At 43.0% G+C, this 17849-nt stretch overlaps 1 protein-coding gene across 7 annotated transcripts in view; it reads right to left on the reverse strand.

The window, feature by feature from the left end:
- The window catches only part of CDH5 (cadherin 5), a 54821-nt gene that overhangs the window by 22261 nt on the left and 14711 nt on the right, over positions 1–17849 (reverse strand). Inside the window, exons 2-4 of one of the 7 annotated variants that reach the window (XM_078149448.1) lie at positions 14213–14388; positions 8243–8322; positions 2248–2472 (exon numbers count right to left, since the gene is read on the reverse strand). In XM_078149448.1, coding sequence (XP_078005574.1) covers positions 2248–2451 — 204 coding nt within the window. In that variant the 5' untranslated portion in view covers positions 2452–2472; positions 8243–8322; positions 14213–14388. Of the gene's footprint in view, positions 1–2247; positions 2473–8242; positions 8323–11150; positions 11336–14212; positions 14389–16033; positions 16115–17849 lie in introns of those variants that run through there. The other 6 variants (XM_020989454.2, XM_020989455.2, XM_020989453.2 and 3 more) reach the window with 6 other exon arrangements.

Raw genomic sequence — 17849 nt, forward strand, 5'->3', positions numbered from 1 at the left:
AGGAGAGGAGACCTAAGGGGGACATGATTTCTTTCCACAAATATTTGGAAGGCTGTCATACAAAAGAGGGATTCATCTTGTAATTGGTACCAGAGGACAGAATTAGAAGCATTGGATAGAAATTACAGGATGGCTGATTTTACCTTGATGTAATTATAGTGTGAGTTTTATCTTTGTCCCATCTGAAGAGCCATGGACCCTGTGTTTCAAAGGTCGGCTCTACCCATAAAGCTTTGGCTGATATGAAAAGAAGCTAAAAGGTTAGGGGCAGAAATGACATGGTGATAGACCTTGGGAGACAAAAAAAGGGAGTAAGATGGTCACTGAGGTGCAGAGAGAACCTGCTTTGGTCTCTGAGGTCCTTTTCCTGGGAAAAGCCTATTTCTTTGGACAGAAGCAGGTTTATAAGGCAGGTCATAAGGCAGGAGAGGCTGGAGGTGTCACTGGAGTGGAGGAGCCAATGAATTACATGATCTGGGAGTCTATGTACCTGAATGGTATCTGGAAATTCTTGGGTTTTCGGTGTGCCTACAGACTGGTAACAGGCACACAGCCTGCTGGTCTTTGTTTTAATGCATCTTAATTATATTTCCTGTATTTCTTTGGTAATGAGTGATGAAGGGTAAGTCACGTTTATGCAGTTTATTCCTTTATGCCATATTCACATAATTAAGGTTCACTGAAATATGACAGGCCAGGATGGAGGGCAGAGTTTTCCCAGGTGGGAGGGGCTTGAGCCAAGATTTTAACTGGGTATATCCTCATGGCCCATACCCTTAGACTAAAGAGGCAGCAGCAGCGGCAACCACAACCTGCAGAAGCTGGGGTCAGAGGTGGCAGCTCTATAATAGCCAGATTGTTGTTCTCCCTGGGTACCCCCTGCTATTGAGAGAGTGCATAACTAACTGCCCAGGTGAGTCGGGGGATACAGGCACCTGGGATCTCCTCACTGGAAAGGGTCCTTTAACTATGTCACAGAGCCCCCTAGTGGTTCAATAAGGAAAAACTTCCTAGCAATGAGATGGGTCCCAAAGTTATGTTGGGCTGTTTGAAGAGGTAAGCAGTGAATTCTGCATCATGGAAGCATTCAAGCAAAGGATAACCCTTGTCAGAGATGTTGCAGAAGAGATTCCTGTTCAGATATTGATTGGACTAAAGGGCCTCTGAAATCCCTTCCAACTTTGAGATTCTGTGTTTTATATGATTGGACCCCAAATAGAATAGCTTCAGTGTTTTCTGAGCTTAGGAGAGATTGCCCTCAGACTTAGGCTTGGAAAATAGCTTAGAGATGGCTGGTGTGGCACCATGGACAGAGCATCAGCTCTCTAGTTGGAAGACATGGGTTCAGATGTTAGCATGTCTTTGATTGTGGGCCAATCACAGCTTCATGGGCCCCAGTTTCCTCATTTGCAAAATAAGCAGGTATGTCTAGATGACTTCCTAGGTCCCTTCCAGGTTTAGATGAATGATTCTCTCACTTTACAGAATAGGAAACTGAGGCCAGTAGAGGAGAAGTTACTTGCCCAAGGTCACCTAGCATGTATATAGTTTCCCCAAAGCCATTCTTCCTCTAAACTTCAGAGGAGGGATTTTTTAAAAATATCTAGCACCCTGGAGGTTTGTTGGATTATACTGACGTGTCAGAGTTAGGATTTGAACCCAGGTCCTTTAATTATGAATGCAGTGCTCTTCTCTTTCCACCAGATTGCCTCCCGTGCTGCTGCTCACACCATGATGTTGTGAGTGGCAAACTGATCTTTCTACCTTCTCTTCTCTGTTCATTCAAGGTTTATTCATTTACTTCAAAGCCCACCTCCTCCAGGAAGTCTTCCCAGACCAGTTCAACCCATGATGAGTGTGCCTAGCAAAGGCCTTCCTACAACACTTAACAGATGCCTACATTGCTACAGAAGTTGTGGTTCACATTCTAATAGTTTTAGTGTGTGCTATTTTTGTCTCCCTTGATTGTAACCCCCTTGAGAGCAGGAAACTCTGTAACACTCAATTGGGTAAGTAATTACTGCTGTTGGAAACTTTGTATCTTTACCTGTGAAATAAGATGGTTGGAGTCATGATTCACTTTCAACTATAATTCTCAGTGATTGTTTCCATCTTTCCCAGAGGGTCTAGGGTAGTAGGACTGAATAGCAGCAGCCCTGGGAAAGCTGTTTGCCTTGCTGTGGGAGGTCCTAGGTATGACAGTCAGCCTCTGAAGCCTCTCTGCCTCTGAAGGAGAGAACCCTTTACCTTGCCCACATGATGAGGGAGACTGCCTGGCATCTCCTCCTGGATGTGCATTTGGTTCCAGATCCAATCTCTCTTAAAGCGTGGGCGAACATCCTGGGCCTCTGAGAGGGGGAGCTCCTGGGGGAAGTGCTCTGCCTCTGCAGAGGCTCTCATAATGCTTCTGCAGGCTGCAGCCAGGAAAATGATGAGGATCTGCTTCTCCATCTTCCTGTGTCCTGCTCAAGTCTACAGAAAAAGGTAAGATTAAAAAATAGTAATAAGCATTTACATAGTGTTTTAATGTTTGCAAAGCACTTTATGAATGTTATGTCACTTGAGCCTTAAAACAACTCTGAGAGGTAGGCTCTATTATCCCCATTTTACAGATGGGGAAATTGAGGCACAAATAGGTTAAGTGACTTGCCCAGAGTCACACAGCTACTGAGTGTTTGAAGCTGAAATTTGAACTTGTCTCCCTGAATCTACACCCAATGCCCTATCCACTGTGCTACCTTGCTTGCTTGGTACACCCCCCACTGAGCCATCTACCTGCTTAAAAAAGTCCCATTAATTAAATTAATAAGTAACTGCTATAGCTGAGAGGCAATGTACTTGGTGCCGGGAGGGGGTTGGAAAGCTTTTTACATACATCTTTTCCCCTCTCCCCACTATACTATAAGAGTCTTGAGAGCAGGGCCTGTGTCGTATCTATGCTAAAATAAGTGCCAAATAGAGATCCAGGCAAAGCGAGATGAGGAATTTGAGCAATGAAAGAATATTTTCACCCAAATAGTTCAGAGAACGTTGAAGGCAGAGATTGTTTTGTTGTTGTTTTTTAAAAATATCTCCATGCCTAGCACAGTATCTCGAACATAGTAGGTACTTAATAAATGTTTGTTATTTGTTGAGGGAGAATTCATGGATGAGGCATCTGAGAGAATGCAAGGAGAGAATACAACTGATGGAGATCGTGGGGAAATCCATGCCTTGGAGAAAGGCATAAGCAAAGAAAAGGAGACAGGAGAGGTAAGGATGACAGTGGCGGATGGAGAGTTGTCCAGGAGACCATATGAAGGGCACTAGTATGAGATAAGATTGGGAAGGTAGATTGTAGATAGATTATGGGACTCCGAATGCCAAGACAAGTTTATACTTTAATTGGAGGCAATTAGAAGCCACCACTTATATATTATTATATATAACTGCACATTATATATAATTATAGAAGGTTTTTGAATGGAGGAAATACATAGAGAGAGATCTTGGGCTATTAAATGAAGGATGGATTGGAGAAGAGAGAAGCTGGGAGCAAAGAGACCAGTTGGAAGTCTATTATACTCTAGGTGAAATGAGAAAAAGGCCTGAATTAGGGTGAAGTCAGTAGGAATAGATGGGAGGAGACAGATGTGGGAGAGATATTGTATGTATAGTTACCACAGACCTGGAGGAGAAAGCAGAGTCAATGATCATTCTAAGGCTACCAATTTGAGTGACATGGAGTTTCCAATAATGAACTAGAGAAATTAGAAGGAGGAAGATGATGGTTTCAGTTTTAGACCCTGAGGGGCCAATGGGACAAAATGAGGCATGAGGGGTCTTACTTAAAGAAGAGCCTCCTTCTTTCTTTGGGTCTTTGCATGAGTTTAGGCTGATTATGTGAACTCAGCTATTTCTTTTCTTTTCTGGGCTTCAGTTTTCTCTCTTGTAAAATGAGGGGCTCAAACCACTTAATGTCTAAGCTCTGTTTCAGCCCTAATACTCTATATTCTAAAGATCTTTTGGCTCTCACTTCCTACCTCTTCCTTTTCCCTGATAGATGAATGATTTCCCTTAAACTGTGAACTTCTACCGAAACATGGCCCAGATTTTGTTTCTGTCTCCTCTCTTTCCTTAAGCTGGTGCCTTCTATCTTCCTTACCCCTTCTTACCAGAATTTAAGGAGTTAAAGGGACATTCATTTTCTGTTAACTCCAGTAAGAGGCTCTACCTAGGGAACTGACCCTGTACTCCTTGAAGTAGGGTCAGCAAAGGCCCTCGACCCAGGAATGTGGAGAAGGAAGATGAAGAGGTGGTGGTTTTTGACTGTTGAGGGAACTCATCCTTGGGGATTATCTAGAGAGTGAGAGGTAGTGGCTCTGAGGACTTTCTGCTGCATCATCCATTTAGCCTAGTCCTCCCATATCCCCAACCATAATTGCTTTCAGAAAAGAGTCTTTGCTCATTCAAACTAAGGTGTTCATAGTGGATAATATCCTAATACTTCTCAGAAATGTTTGAATTTAAACTGGAGACATCCTATCTTTGGTTAAAGGAATGGTTCTCTAATGGTGGAATTTCAGTTATCTACAAAAGGTTGGCAGGAGAATTTTTGGTGGGGAAGGAGGCCCTTCTCCATGTCCCTTACATTACCCAATACAGACACTACATTTGTGGGCATCTTAAATAAAGAGCAATGCAATTCTAATTTTCATGGGCTGTGACACCCCGTAATCCAAATGGGTCTTTGAGAAACAAACACAGCCCTCTTTGGAGCCTGCATAGTTTCCATTCCCAGATTCACTCTGTTTCCTCTCTTAGCATCCATCATAAAGGATGGGCAATGAGGTAGACACTGCCACTGCCAATTGACTCCACTTGGCACTTGGTAGCTCTGGCATCTGAATTTCTTTAATTGGAAGTCAGTTCTCCAGAAAGGTCACAGGAATTGTTTAAAGATTATAGGATCACAGACCTTAGATCTGGGAGGGGTCTTAGACATCATCAAGTCTCACCACCTCATTTTACATATGAGATGACTTTCATACACTAGATGAAGTGATTTATAAAAGCTCACATAAGTAGGAAGTAAGGAGCAGACCTGGCATTCTATACTCTGGCCTTTCGACACCAGATCCAGTGCTCTTTTAGTTACCACAGAGACCAGAGAGGTGAACTTTGCATTGCCTATAGAGAGGGAGAAATCTTTTCCCTTCTGACTGATTACCCAGAAAAGAGAGCAAACAGGTTCATAGCTTTGACCTCTTTGCTCTGGGCAGTTTCTCCATACCCCTCTCCTGCTCCCCTGCCTGCAATGCTCTCTCTCCTCTACTCTTGACTCCTGACCTCCCTGGCTTCCTTTAAGTCCCAACCAAAATTCTACCTTCTACAGTAAGCCTTCCCCACCTCCTCTCAATTCCAGTGCCTTCCCTCTCTAAATTATTTCTAATTTATCATCGATGTAGTTGTTTGCTTATTGTCTCCTCCATTAGATCATGAAGACAGAGACTGTCTTTTGCTTCTTTTTTGTATATCTCCATTGTTTAGCACAGTGCCTGGCACATAATAGGTGCTTGATAAATGTTTATTGGCTATTGATCTAAAGCTAGAAGGAGCCTTAGAAGCTATATCATCCAACCTCCTCATTTTATAAATGAGGAAACTGAGGCTCAAGAGAGGTTTAGTGACTTGCCTAGGGTCATATAAGTATCACAGGTGGATTTGAACCAGGTCTTTCTGGTTCCAAATCCAGCACTCTATCCATTATCCCATGGTGCTTAGGGGTTGGGGTGAGGTGTTCAGTTCCATTTGGCTAATTTATTACATTTGAGTTACCTGAGGGCAGGGACTATCTTTTGCCTCTTTTTGCACTGTGACTAGCACATAGTAGGTACTTATTAATTTGTTGTTGTTCAATTATTTCAGTCCTGACTCTTCGTACCTCATTTTGGGGTTTTCTTGGCAGAGATACTGGAGTGGTTTGCCATTTCCTTCTCTAGCTCATTTTAAAGATAGGGAAACTGAGGCAAACAGGGTTTAAATGACTTGCCCAGGGTCACACACAGTAAGTATATGAGGCTCAATTTGAACTCTGAGTACTACCTAGTAGCCCATAGAAGTCACTTAAGAAATGTTTATTAATTGATCGATTAATTGATATGCAAAGCTCTGAAGGCTTGTAGTGGGAAGGAGAGATTCAATCTGTTTTGCTTGGCCCTAGAGGGCAATGCTAGGAATGATGAGTATACTTAGCAGAGAGGATTTTGATCTAATATAAGAAAAACTTTCTAAATAAAAAATGCCGCTGCACTGGATTTAGTATCAGGGTAGCTGAGTTCATATCTTTGCTCTTCTATTTCGTACTTGGGTGACCTTGGACAAACCATTTCCCCATACTGAAACTCAGTTTCCTCCCCTGTAAAATGGGAAGGGTATTTGACTTGGATCTCTGAGTTGTCTTGTAGCTCTAAATCATATCCTCTAAATGTGGGGCTTCTTGAAATTGATGATCATCCAGGCTTTACTTTATCCAAGGATTAGAAATCCACTCTCAAGGTTTCTGAAGTGGGTTTCCATCCATTGTGCATGGGAGTGGATTGTTTATATTTTTCAGTTGTGTCTGACTCTTCCTGACCCCATTTGGGGTTTTCTTGGCAGAGATACTGGAGTGGTTCGTCATTTCCTTCTCCAGCTCATTTTACAGATGAAGAAATTGAGGCAAACAGGGTTAAATGACTTGCCCAGAGTCACATAGCTAGTAAGTGTCTGAGGCTAGATTTGAATTCAGGATGTTGAGTCTTGCTGACTCCAGGCCTAGCACACTATCCACCGAACCACCTAGCTGCCCTAGAGGTGGTTTAGATGACCTTAAAGGTCCCTTCAGACTCTTGATATCTATGAAATAAGGTTGAGACTGACTGAAGTCACCTGCTCCATCGCCTTGCCTTTCAATAACCCTCTCCCAAACCAATTGGCTCTTAGTTGGCTTGAGGAAGGTATTTTCCTCATGATCCCTAAAGATGAATATTCTACACCCTTCCTTCATCACTCAGCTCTTAGTTCAGTCATAATAGTAACATATCACATTTTATAGTAATTTGTCGATTGCAAAGGATATATTATTTCATTTGCTTTTCACTGTAGCCCAGTAAAGCAGGCAACATGGGATTTCTTCTCTGTATTTTTAAATACTATTTAATTTTTCCCCCAATTACATGTTAAAATAATTTTTTTAATATTATAAAAAAGTTTTGAGTTTCAAATCTATTCCTCCCTCCCTCCTGCTTCCTAAGATGGTAAGCAATCTGATATATGTTATAGGTGAGCAATCATGTAAAACATTTCCATATTAGTCATTTTGTACAAGAAGATTCAAATGAAAAATAAGAAGGAAAGAAAGTGAAAAATAGTGTGCTTCAGTCTGTATCCAGACAATATCAGTTCTTTCTCTGGAGCGGATAGCATGCTCTGTCACAAGTCTTTTGGGCTTATCTTGGATCATTGTATTGCTGATATTCTTTCCATTTTGTAAGTAAGAGGAAGCCTCTAATTTGTTTTGTGGCCCTGGGCCTTTGTAGCTCTGCGGCCCTCACTTTCGTGATTTGTCAAATAAAGACCTTGTGCTATATGGTCTCAGAATGTCAGAACACCAGAGATAGAAGGGAATTTAGGACATTATACGTCCCTCTCGGCAATAAGGTTTTGTGTTCTCTGGTACCTTTTAGCTTTGACATTCTACGGTATAAGGTTCTTTGCAGCTCTGAAATTCTGTGTTTTAAGGTCCCTTTCTGTTTTGACAATTTTTGTTCTAGAGTTCTCTCTAACTGACATTCTTTATTCTAAGGTCCCTTCTGGCTCTGACATTTTATGTTCAGATATTGTATGGCCTCAAGGCCCCTCCCTGCTCTGACATTTTATGCTGTAAGGGCCCTTCCAGCTCTGCAATTCTATGTGCTAGGATCTAAAGTTCTAAGAACAGCTGGATTAGTGAATCTTCCTACCCCACTGAGTGATCAAAGTGACAGCCTTGTCTTCCTTAGCCCAGGTACAGAGCTGTGTCCTAAATAACCGATCAGGCCACATGTGGCCTCGAGGCCACAGATTCTCCATCCCTGGCCTAGATGGATTAATTAACCCAGGAGGGTATAGGCACTGAAGGCTCCTGAATTGTATTGAAGGAAGATCACCTAAGAAACCTCAGAATCTGCCCGGCAGAATTTCTATTATTGTAAAAGTCACCTGAATAACAGGTTTTTCCTACCTTGGCTGGCCGATCTATGTGAGAGTCAGCAGAGCACCAGCACTGTTCCAAAGAAAAGTGGGTCCAAGTGGGAGAAAGTTCTGAGAAAGGTCAAAGAGATGAAGCAGGAGATTGCAGACCTTTTGCTAGCTGAGGGAGTTCTGTGAACTCTAGTAATGCTATTACATTTGAATGGCTGGCACCAAACTGGCCTCAGAAAGAGCTGACTATGTCAATAGTTTTCTGAGAAATGTAGAAATAACAGGGAAGGGGTGGGCTCACTGGGGCCACTGGCTCTTCTTCCCCTGGGAGTGAGCTGTGTCTTGAGCCTGGGCTATCTAGGACAAGACCTAGTCTGGGGGTCAGGAGACCTGGATTATAGGCCAGATTCTGCTTCTAACTTTCTATGGAACCTTAGGTAAGATGCTTTGCTTTTAATGAGCCTTCATTTCCCTATCTGTAAGATGAGACAGTTGGACTAGATCTCTAAGAAACCTCTTAGCTCTCAGTCCACTATGTAAATGGATAAAGCTCCAAGAATAATGGTAACGACTTATATTTACATGATACTTTGTAGACAACACATCATTTCATTCTTGCAACAGTATGTTAATACAACTACTGTTAACTTTATTTTAAAGAGAAATTAACATTCAAGTAGGTTGAAACCCAGGTTATGTGGCTCATGGGTGGAGATGCTGTTAGAACCCAGGTGCCCTGATTCCAGACCCACTGGTCTTGCCAATATATCATACTATGTCAGTGAATAGAACACTGAACCTTGATTCAGAAAGACCTGAGTTCAAATCCTACCTCACACATGCCTTACTAGATGTGACCCTGAGCAAATCACTTAATTTCTGTCTGCCTCAGTTTCCTCATCTGTAAAATGGGGATGATAAAAGCACTGATCTGCCAGGGATGTTGTGAAGATAAAATCAGATAACATTCTAAAACACACTGCATACCTTAAAGTGCTCTATAAATGCTATTATTGTGGTCATGATTATAATTGTTCTGGCATCACAGGGGGTGGTAGGGGTAAGAGAAGATTTTAGGGGACAATAAGAAAGTTCTAGTCCCAGCTCAGATCCTCTGGGTATAATGTTCTTTCTGCCATAACTTAAGAATCACAGAGTTATAGAATTGAGAGGTGAAAGAGCCCTCAGTGGACATTGAGTCCCACCCATACCAGAAAAGGAATACCCAACAAATGATTGTCCAACCTGAATACTTTGAATGGTGTGTGTGTGTGTGTGTGTGTGTGTGTGTGTGTGTGTGTGTGTGTGTGTCTAGAGAATCTTTAGGCTTTGAGCTACTTTCTGCTAGATGTGGGGTAGGCAGAAGGATTGAGGAGAAAAAAGAAAGAAAAAACCAATGGAAGTGAAACTTGAAAATGTCATGTGAGAGAGTTCATGGCCCCTGAGAGACGCCAGTGAGGTCTCGGGAAGTTTTGGTGACTTTCCCACTGTGAGAAGGACCTTGTCTTTTCTCTCTCTGGCACCCCCTCTCCCATCCCTAAGGGATTTTAGGCGGCAGCACAGAAGTGCTCACCTTTCAGGACTGTTTTAAGGTCTAAGGTTTACGAATCATTTTCCTCACAGCAATTTGAGGCATTCCTTAATTCCCCTGTGGGTCCGCTAGGTGGCGCCATAGTGCACAGAGTGCTGGGTCTGGAGTCAGGAAGACCCTTCCTGAATTCTGGTCTCGCCCCAGACACTTACTAGCCGTGTGACCCTGGGCAAGTCACTGAACCCTGTTTGCCTCAGTTTCCTCATCTGTAAAAAGAGCTGGAGAAGGAAATGGCAAACCACTCCAGTATCTGCCAAGAAAACTCCAAATGGGGTCACAAAGAATAAGACACAACTGAAATAACTGAACAATATAATTCCTCTGTTTGTGTTGTCATCTCCAATTAGTATGTCAGCTCCTTGAAGGCAGGAACTCTTGCTTGCTTCTATTTGTATCCCTAGGACTTAGTATGGAGCCTAGAACAGGAGTGGGGAACCTTTAGCCTCAAGGCCACATGAGGCCCTCTAGGTCCTGAAGTGCAGCCCTTTGACTGAATCCTAACTTCACAGAAGAAATCCCCTTCATGAAAGGATTTGTTCTGTAAAACTTGGACTCAGTCAAAAGGCGGCACCGAAGGACCTAGAAGGCCCCATGTGGCCTCAAGGCTGCAGGTTCTCTACCCCTGGCCTAGAACATAGCATACGCTTAATAAATGCTTTTAAAAATTCATTCATCGAGTGTGCTACGAGCATAATGCAATGAATATTATACTTCTTTTACGGATAATAATAATAGTAGTAATAATAGTTACTATAGCAATTAGGTGGCTCAGTGGATAGAGTGTTGGATCTGGAGTGAGGAACCCCGGAGTTCAAATCCAGTGTCAGACACTTGTGAGCTGTGTGACCCTGGGCAAGTCATTTAACCTCTCTTTGCCTAAGAACACCTCCCTCCAGGGTTGTTGTAAGGATCAAATGAGATTGCTCGTAAAGCATTTGGCACAGTGCCTGGCATATAGCGAGCACTACATAAGTGTTAGCTATTAGATTATTATTATGATATTATATTAATTTATTATATTATTTGAGGTTTGCAAAGCACTTTGATCCTCACCCTTGTGAGGTGTGTGCTATTGTCGCCATTTCGTAGATGAGGAAACTGAGGCAAACAGGGTTAAGTGACTTGCCCGCAGTCAGACAGCTAGTAAGTGTCTGAAGCTGGACTTGAACTCAGGTCTTCCTGACTCCACTGCACCCCCAAGCAGCTGTGGATCACAAACTGAGCACAATTCCTACCATCTTGGTGAACTGCGCACGGCTCCCTCCCTCTTGTGTTAAGCACTGTCTCACCAACTAAAGGACCTCTTTGCCCTACCCCCACCCCAATGACCCCTCCATGAGAACATCCTGTACGATACCGTCTGTTCAGGCAGACTTCAAAGATTCCCTAATTTCAGGAGTCAGCTTGGTCATTCAGGTTAAGATATCTTCACGAATCAGCCAGCTCTTGCAACATCCCCTCCCAATCTCCTTTTGCCTGAAGACTTCCTCTTCCTTTGTGATTTGTCCTTTCGTGCCTTTGGGGAGTCTTTGCCCATGTGGATGGGAGTGGGGTGGGGGTTCCTCGTTGGAGAACACAATAAACCCCAAGACAAGGTTAATACTCGGGGGTCTCATTGTTCCTGTGTTACCTACACAGCAAGATGAGGAAACTGAGAACAGCAAAAGGGGGACGTGATTTGTCCAGAAAATAGTGGGCTAAGAATTTGAACCCAGATCTTCTGACTTCAAGCCCAGGGCTGCAGAGATGGGTCCCACCATAGATCCCTGAAAGAGTCAGCTGAGAGCTTAGCCACCATTAATGGGAGAGCCAGTTTCCATTTGCTGGGAGGACATCTCTACCCACCAACATCTCGCACTCAGCACATCCAGGCTGGAGCTCGTGCCTTCCCCACTAAACCTGCCCCGCCTTTTAGCTTCCTTTTGTCCATCTGTTGATGACACCACCATCTTCCTAATCACTCAGACCCAGAAACCTCAGAATCAGCTTTGACTAATCTGACAACTTCCTCAAGCCCCCTCCCACTTCCTCCTATCCGGGACAACATCGCCAAATCATGTCATTCTCGTCTCCCTGACGCATCTCTGGAATCCGTTTGTTCCTTTTGGCTCACGTGGCCACTACCCTAGTTCAGACCCTTTCGAGAAATAATTCGTTTGGATGAATTGCTGCTCTATTCCAATCAGTATTAATCAGTTTGCTACGATTCCATAGGAGTGGCGATTATAAGTTCTGTATATTAGGGCCCAGAGCCGTGAGCTGCAGATGATAAATTCACTTGCTTAATCATAGCAAACTAACTAGAGGTCCTCCACTCTTATTTTTCCTTGTCGTAGTGACCAAGCCCAATGTGGCGGAGGTGATTCAATTACATGGAAAGTCCTCCAACTTATTTTTATACCTCTGGACCATTCTCTCTTGTGCAACATGAGCAGGTGATCGTCTTATGACCATCTTATGACCGCTTAGTCAGGGGAGATGCCCCATGCTTTGTCCAAGCTGAGACCCCCCTGCACACATACCATTTCTAGCTGAGTTATCATTTTTGGTTCACGAAACAAGGTCTATCGACCAATGGGACTCTGTACTTTGTATAGCTCCTTTAGAATGCTTGGGTATCAAATCTGGTATTAAGCCTTATAAAAATAAGGCCCAGGAAGAATGGGGCATCTCAGATCGTGAGGAAGATCTGAGGTCCACTTCATTAGAGAGGACCATGACCCTTTAATAAAGTGGTATTGGCTCAGAGTTCTGCCTCAGTTTCTTTTCTTGTAGGTTAGGCAGTTTGAATCCCTACATCCTTCCTCTTGGCTTTTGATCATTGAAATAGCTTCCTAATTAATTGGTCTCCCCGATTTCAGTCCCTCCCCTCTCCACACAGCTGCCCCCAGATCAATCTTTAGAAAATAGATCTGACAATATCAGTTTTTGTCTTAGTAACATGGATGGCTCCCTAGGACCTCCAGGTTCAAATGTATACTCCTCTGACTGACATTTTAAAGCCTTTCGTAACCCTGGCCCTAACCTCTTTTTTCCACTCTTATTCCACCCTCTTCTTACATCCTCTTCTCTCTCTGTGCTCTAGGCAAACTCTTCTCCTTAATATTCCTCAAGGCTCATGATATCTTTCCTGATCCTTCAGGTTTCTAGTGTCTCTCACTTTTGCCTTGAATGGATTTGGTACCTACCTCCCCCTTCCCCTCCACCCCATGGTAAATCCCTGAGGGCAAGGATTGTATTTCCTTTTGTCTTTGCATATAGTAGGTGCCAATAAATGCTTGTTGATTGGATGATTGATTCCCTCGGGAGGGAGTTAGTTTCTGAGTCCCGAGGGGGTAAAGAATGTGATTTAGAAAGGTTATCCGGCCTTATACATACTTAAAGGTTACCTGTGAAATATAATTTTGGGAAAAGAGTGGACATGCCTTGGGATTCTATGTCTGTCTTTTCTGCCACATTTGTGCACACAAAGAAAGTACTTCCTCACCACTGTTATCTTTAAATGCAGGGGACAGAGTGAGATATTCTACACAAGGGGAAAGTCCTTTGAGGGGGTCTGTTTCCCATCAACACCGATAATGACGGTTTATATCTATGGTACTTTCACAGTTTTAACGAAGTGCTTCCCCCCCCCCCCACTGTCCTGTGAAGTAGTTAGTGGCATTCTTGTTATTCCAATTTTGTAGATGAGAAAACAGATATAGAGAGGTCATAGAATCATAGCGGGAAGGGATTGTATATATTGTGTTAAAAGAAGCTGGTGGCGCAGTGGATAGAGCTGGTCCTGGAGTCAGGGATAGACGTAAGTTCAAATCTGGCCTCAGCATAAGACTAGCTATGTGACCCTGGGCAGAGTAATTTTAACAGTGTCTGCCTCAGTTTCCTCAAGTGTAAAATGGGAATTATAATAGCACCTACCTTCCAGGGTTTTTGTGAGGATAAAATGGCACACAGTAGGTGCTATGTAACTGCTTATATTCTACCCTCTTGTTTTATAGTTGAGGACATTGAGATCCGAAGAAGTTCATATAGCTGGTATTTATGAGTCAAGATTTGAACTTTGGTCTTTCTGTCCCCAAGTCCAGCACTTGATTTCCTAACTCATTCTGTCTTCCTTGCCCGTGGTCACACAGTTCATAAATGTTCCAATATCTGGTTTTTAATCTCAGTTCAGATTTAAATCCAGAGTACTTTCCATTGTGATCCACCACCTCCCAATTATCAACACATTTTTAAATTTCACCTCTGCCGACCCATGTATTTTCAAGTGGTATGTTCATTTACCTTCATCCTCATTAGGGACTATTAGCACATCTCACCTGGCACATAATGGTTATTGCTTGACTACCTGACTAGAGCAACTAACCAAACAATTCAACTTGCGATTCCTGAGTACAATTTTCATTTTGATAAACTCACAGATCTGATGTGCTAATAGCTGCTGACGTAGACAGGCAACAGGAAATGATACACTGATTATTGTTGAGCATTAGCTGGTGGAAGGATTTTGACTTTGACTGAATATAGAAAATCCTTCACATATTCATTGTGAAAATGCCTTTGTCCATTCAGTCCTTTGTGTCCTCTCCCAGGGGCTAAAACAGAAGAGAAATGAATTTAATCTGATGTCGACATCTTTGCCCATTTCCGGCTTCTGTTTCACTAGCTCAGATTGAATCTCTTTGCATACACGTGTCCCACCCACAATTTGGTCTCCATATTAGTGAACTTAGGAAAGGAGAGTCAGTCCATAAACATTTACTATTGTGCCAGGCACTGTGTTAAATGCTGGGGCTACAAAGAGAGGCAGAAAACAATTTCTGCCCTCAAGCAGATCACAATTGGTTAAATGGATATTCTACATGAATCTGTCTTTGGGTTTTGTCTCTCCTGGCTCTTAACTATGAATGAAAAAGAAAGACAGTTTGGAGATAGATGCCTTTTAGGGAAGAGCACATAAATCTTCAGTGTAAGAGACCCATGACCTTGGCTGAGGCTTGGAGCTTTGGCATTAAGATAAGTAACTTTTCTGGTGGAAGGAAAGCCAGCCAGATGGGAAATTCACTGCCCCTTAATTTTCCTCATTCCCCTTCTCTTGCTATGCCATGATCATTCATTCTGTTCTCATCTGTGGGGATGCTATTCCTTCTTCCTCTTGAGCTCTCTACTTCCTACTAGTCAGTCTCTCTGCCTCTGAGAAGTGCCCCCTGACCATCCTAGCCCATAGTGATTTCCCCCTTCTAGAATCATTGGTGTACAGATGTCAGAGCTGAAAGGCACTTCCTTGGAACATAGGGTGTTAGAATAGCGAATAGAGAATGTTAGAGCCAGGAAGGGTCTTAGAACATAGAATGTTAAATTAGAGAATATAAAATGTTAGAGCTGGGAGGGAACCTGGAACACAAGATGTTAGACTAGAGAAGCAGAAATGTTGGAGCTGGGAAGGGCCTTAGAACACAGAATGTTTAAATAGGGAATATAGGATATTAGAGCTGGGAGGGAACTTAGAACATAGGTAGAATCCTGCTCTCCCTCTCTTCTTCTCTCTGTTCCTAAATTACCTTCTCTAATAATTCGATTTTATGCCTTCTGTGGAAAGTAGTTTCCTTGTGGGCAGGGGCTATTTTGTTTTGATTTTTGTTTTCTTAATGCAGCATCTTATGCATAGTAGGTGCTTAATTGAAGTGAATTGAATAAATATTATTCTAGGGTAAGAAGATTATAGTGTTTAGAGCTGGAAAGTACTTAAGAGACCATTTAATTACAACCCCTTTACAGATGAGGAAACTGAGGCATCCTAAAGTGATGCTACTTGCTTAAGTTCAAACTATTTATATGACAGAGCTGGGCTTCTTGCCCCAATCCTCTGACTCCAAATTCTCTGGCACCCGATTGCCTCCCCAACCCAAGAATCCTCAAATCTCAGTTTGCAGGGCCATAAGGGGCCATCCATGCTTATGTCCTTCTTGATGCAAGAATTCTTTTGACAGTAGCCCCAACAAATGCTCATTTAGCCTCTGCTTGGATACCTTCAGTGAAGGGCAGTTTACTGCTCCATGAAGCAGCCCACTCTATCTTGAACAAATTCTAATAGCTGCCAACTTCTTACTTGCTTTGGTCTGAAATCTACATCCCTGCAACTTTCCCCCATTCACCTTAATTTTTTATAGATCCCCAGTCTTTCTTTTATGTCACACTGCCTCCATGCTCCCACAAAGACAAACGCAAACAAATACACACCGATTGTGGGTACACACTCTCTTCTCTACTGGAGTCAAGCAACAGCAATGTTCTAAGCACCCCAGCGGCTGTCCTTTCCATCTTAATTAAAGGCAAGAAGCAGGTTATTGGAAGCTGGCGGCTGAAACTAAAGCATGAAGAAAGAAGCTTCCCAGGGAGAAGGGTCAGTACTGGGATGGAGGGGCGGGACTTGATTTTGGCAGAACTGAAAGAATGATCCTAGGTGGGAGTACGTACACACCCCACTGTTTTCCCCAGCCCTCCCAGCCCAAGCTGTGTGTAACCACTTCCCATTGGCCTCTGGACTCTCTCCCCACGGAGATCCCCTTAGAGAACCCCGTGGAGCTGGGGTTTCCAGGTTCAGGAGTTAGGAGGCCAACAGGAAGAGATAACAGAACATGTTTTCGTTGTGGTCCTGTGGTGGTGAGAGGGGAAGGGCTTCAGCCACTCCCCACTGCCCACTCCCTCTACTCTCTGATGAGTAATTATGCTTGCAATCATCACCTCTATTCCTACAATACTTGGAGTGCATTGCTTACAACAATCCTGTAAGGGAGATGGTGCAGATATTATTAGCTGTGTTTGATGGGGAGACTGAGTTCCAAAAAAGGGAAAGGAATTATCCCAAGTCAATGGCAGAGTCAGAAATAGATCCTCTACCTTCAAGGGAATCCTGTCTCCAAAGGATTCTTCTGATGGTGCCATGTGGGCAGAGGAAAGAGATATTTTTGATGAGGCTTGCACTTTAGGCACTTCGTGGACCTTAAAAGTTCATGTAAATGGGAGTCCTTGTTATTATTATGAATATTCCTCCCCACTATGGGTGGCTGCTGAGCCCTAGGACTGTATGACTAGATATTTAGAGAGATGCCTTTACTTTTCCAGGCCCCTGAAGGGCAGATGTCTCATCTTCTTCCTTCCTCTTCCTCTTCCCAAACAGAATCCTAGAATTAGTCAACTTATATTGAAGTAGGCATCCCTTCTTCAACATCCCTACCTACCAAGTGGTCATCCAGCTTATTCTAAAGATGTCCAGTGATGGGGTGTGGGATTCATTACCATCTGAAGTTGTTCTCCTTTGAGTCAAGTCTGATACCAGTTCTGATTGGGTCAGAGCTATAATTAGAGTGGGGTAAGAGTGACATTGCCCTAGGGCACCAGAATCTAGAGGGTGCTGACATCATTTGCGCTCCATCAGTATCATCAAAACAGCCCATCCTAACATCTAGTCACAAGAATAATCAGTTTCAGAAAGTTATTTCTTGACTTTTCTCTCTTTCCTCCCCTTGTTGGTGGTGGGAGGAGACACAATCTTAAAAGCAATGGTTTCCCCAGAAGCAACATTGGGTTACTCTATGGGTCTTTTGCCTGTGGAGGCCATTGCCCCAGGATCTTTGTTTCCTCCTTTTAGGCTGGTATACTGGAGTCTCTATCCTTATCAGGTCTTATGACCCCTCTTCCCTAGCCTCTCATAAAAAGTGGATTTGCAAGTATATTCCTTGCTTCTTGCCCCTGGCCCTAGATGTGCCCAGAGGCAGCTGCTTACCCTAGAGTCAGGAAGACCTGAGTTATAACTGGCCTCAGACACTTATTAACTGTGTGACCCTGGGTAAGTCACTTAATTTCTGTTTGCCTCAGTTTCCTCAAATGTCAAATAGGGATAATAATAGCATTTACCTTGAAGGGTTGCTGTGAGGATCAGATCAGAAAAAAAATATATAGATGTATATGTATGTATGTATAAATGTATGTATGTATAGATATAGATATAGATATCTATATCTATGTCTATATATATATATATATATAGATATCT

The sequence above is a fragment of the Phascolarctos cinereus genome, unplaced genomic scaffold (genome assembly GCF_003287225.1).
Source record: "Phascolarctos cinereus isolate Bilbo 61053 unplaced genomic scaffold, phaCin_HiC Scaffold_2;HRSCAF=192, whole genome shotgun sequence".
Taxonomy (NCBI): Eukaryota; Metazoa; Chordata; class Mammalia; order Diprotodontia; family Phascolarctidae; genus Phascolarctos; species Phascolarctos cinereus.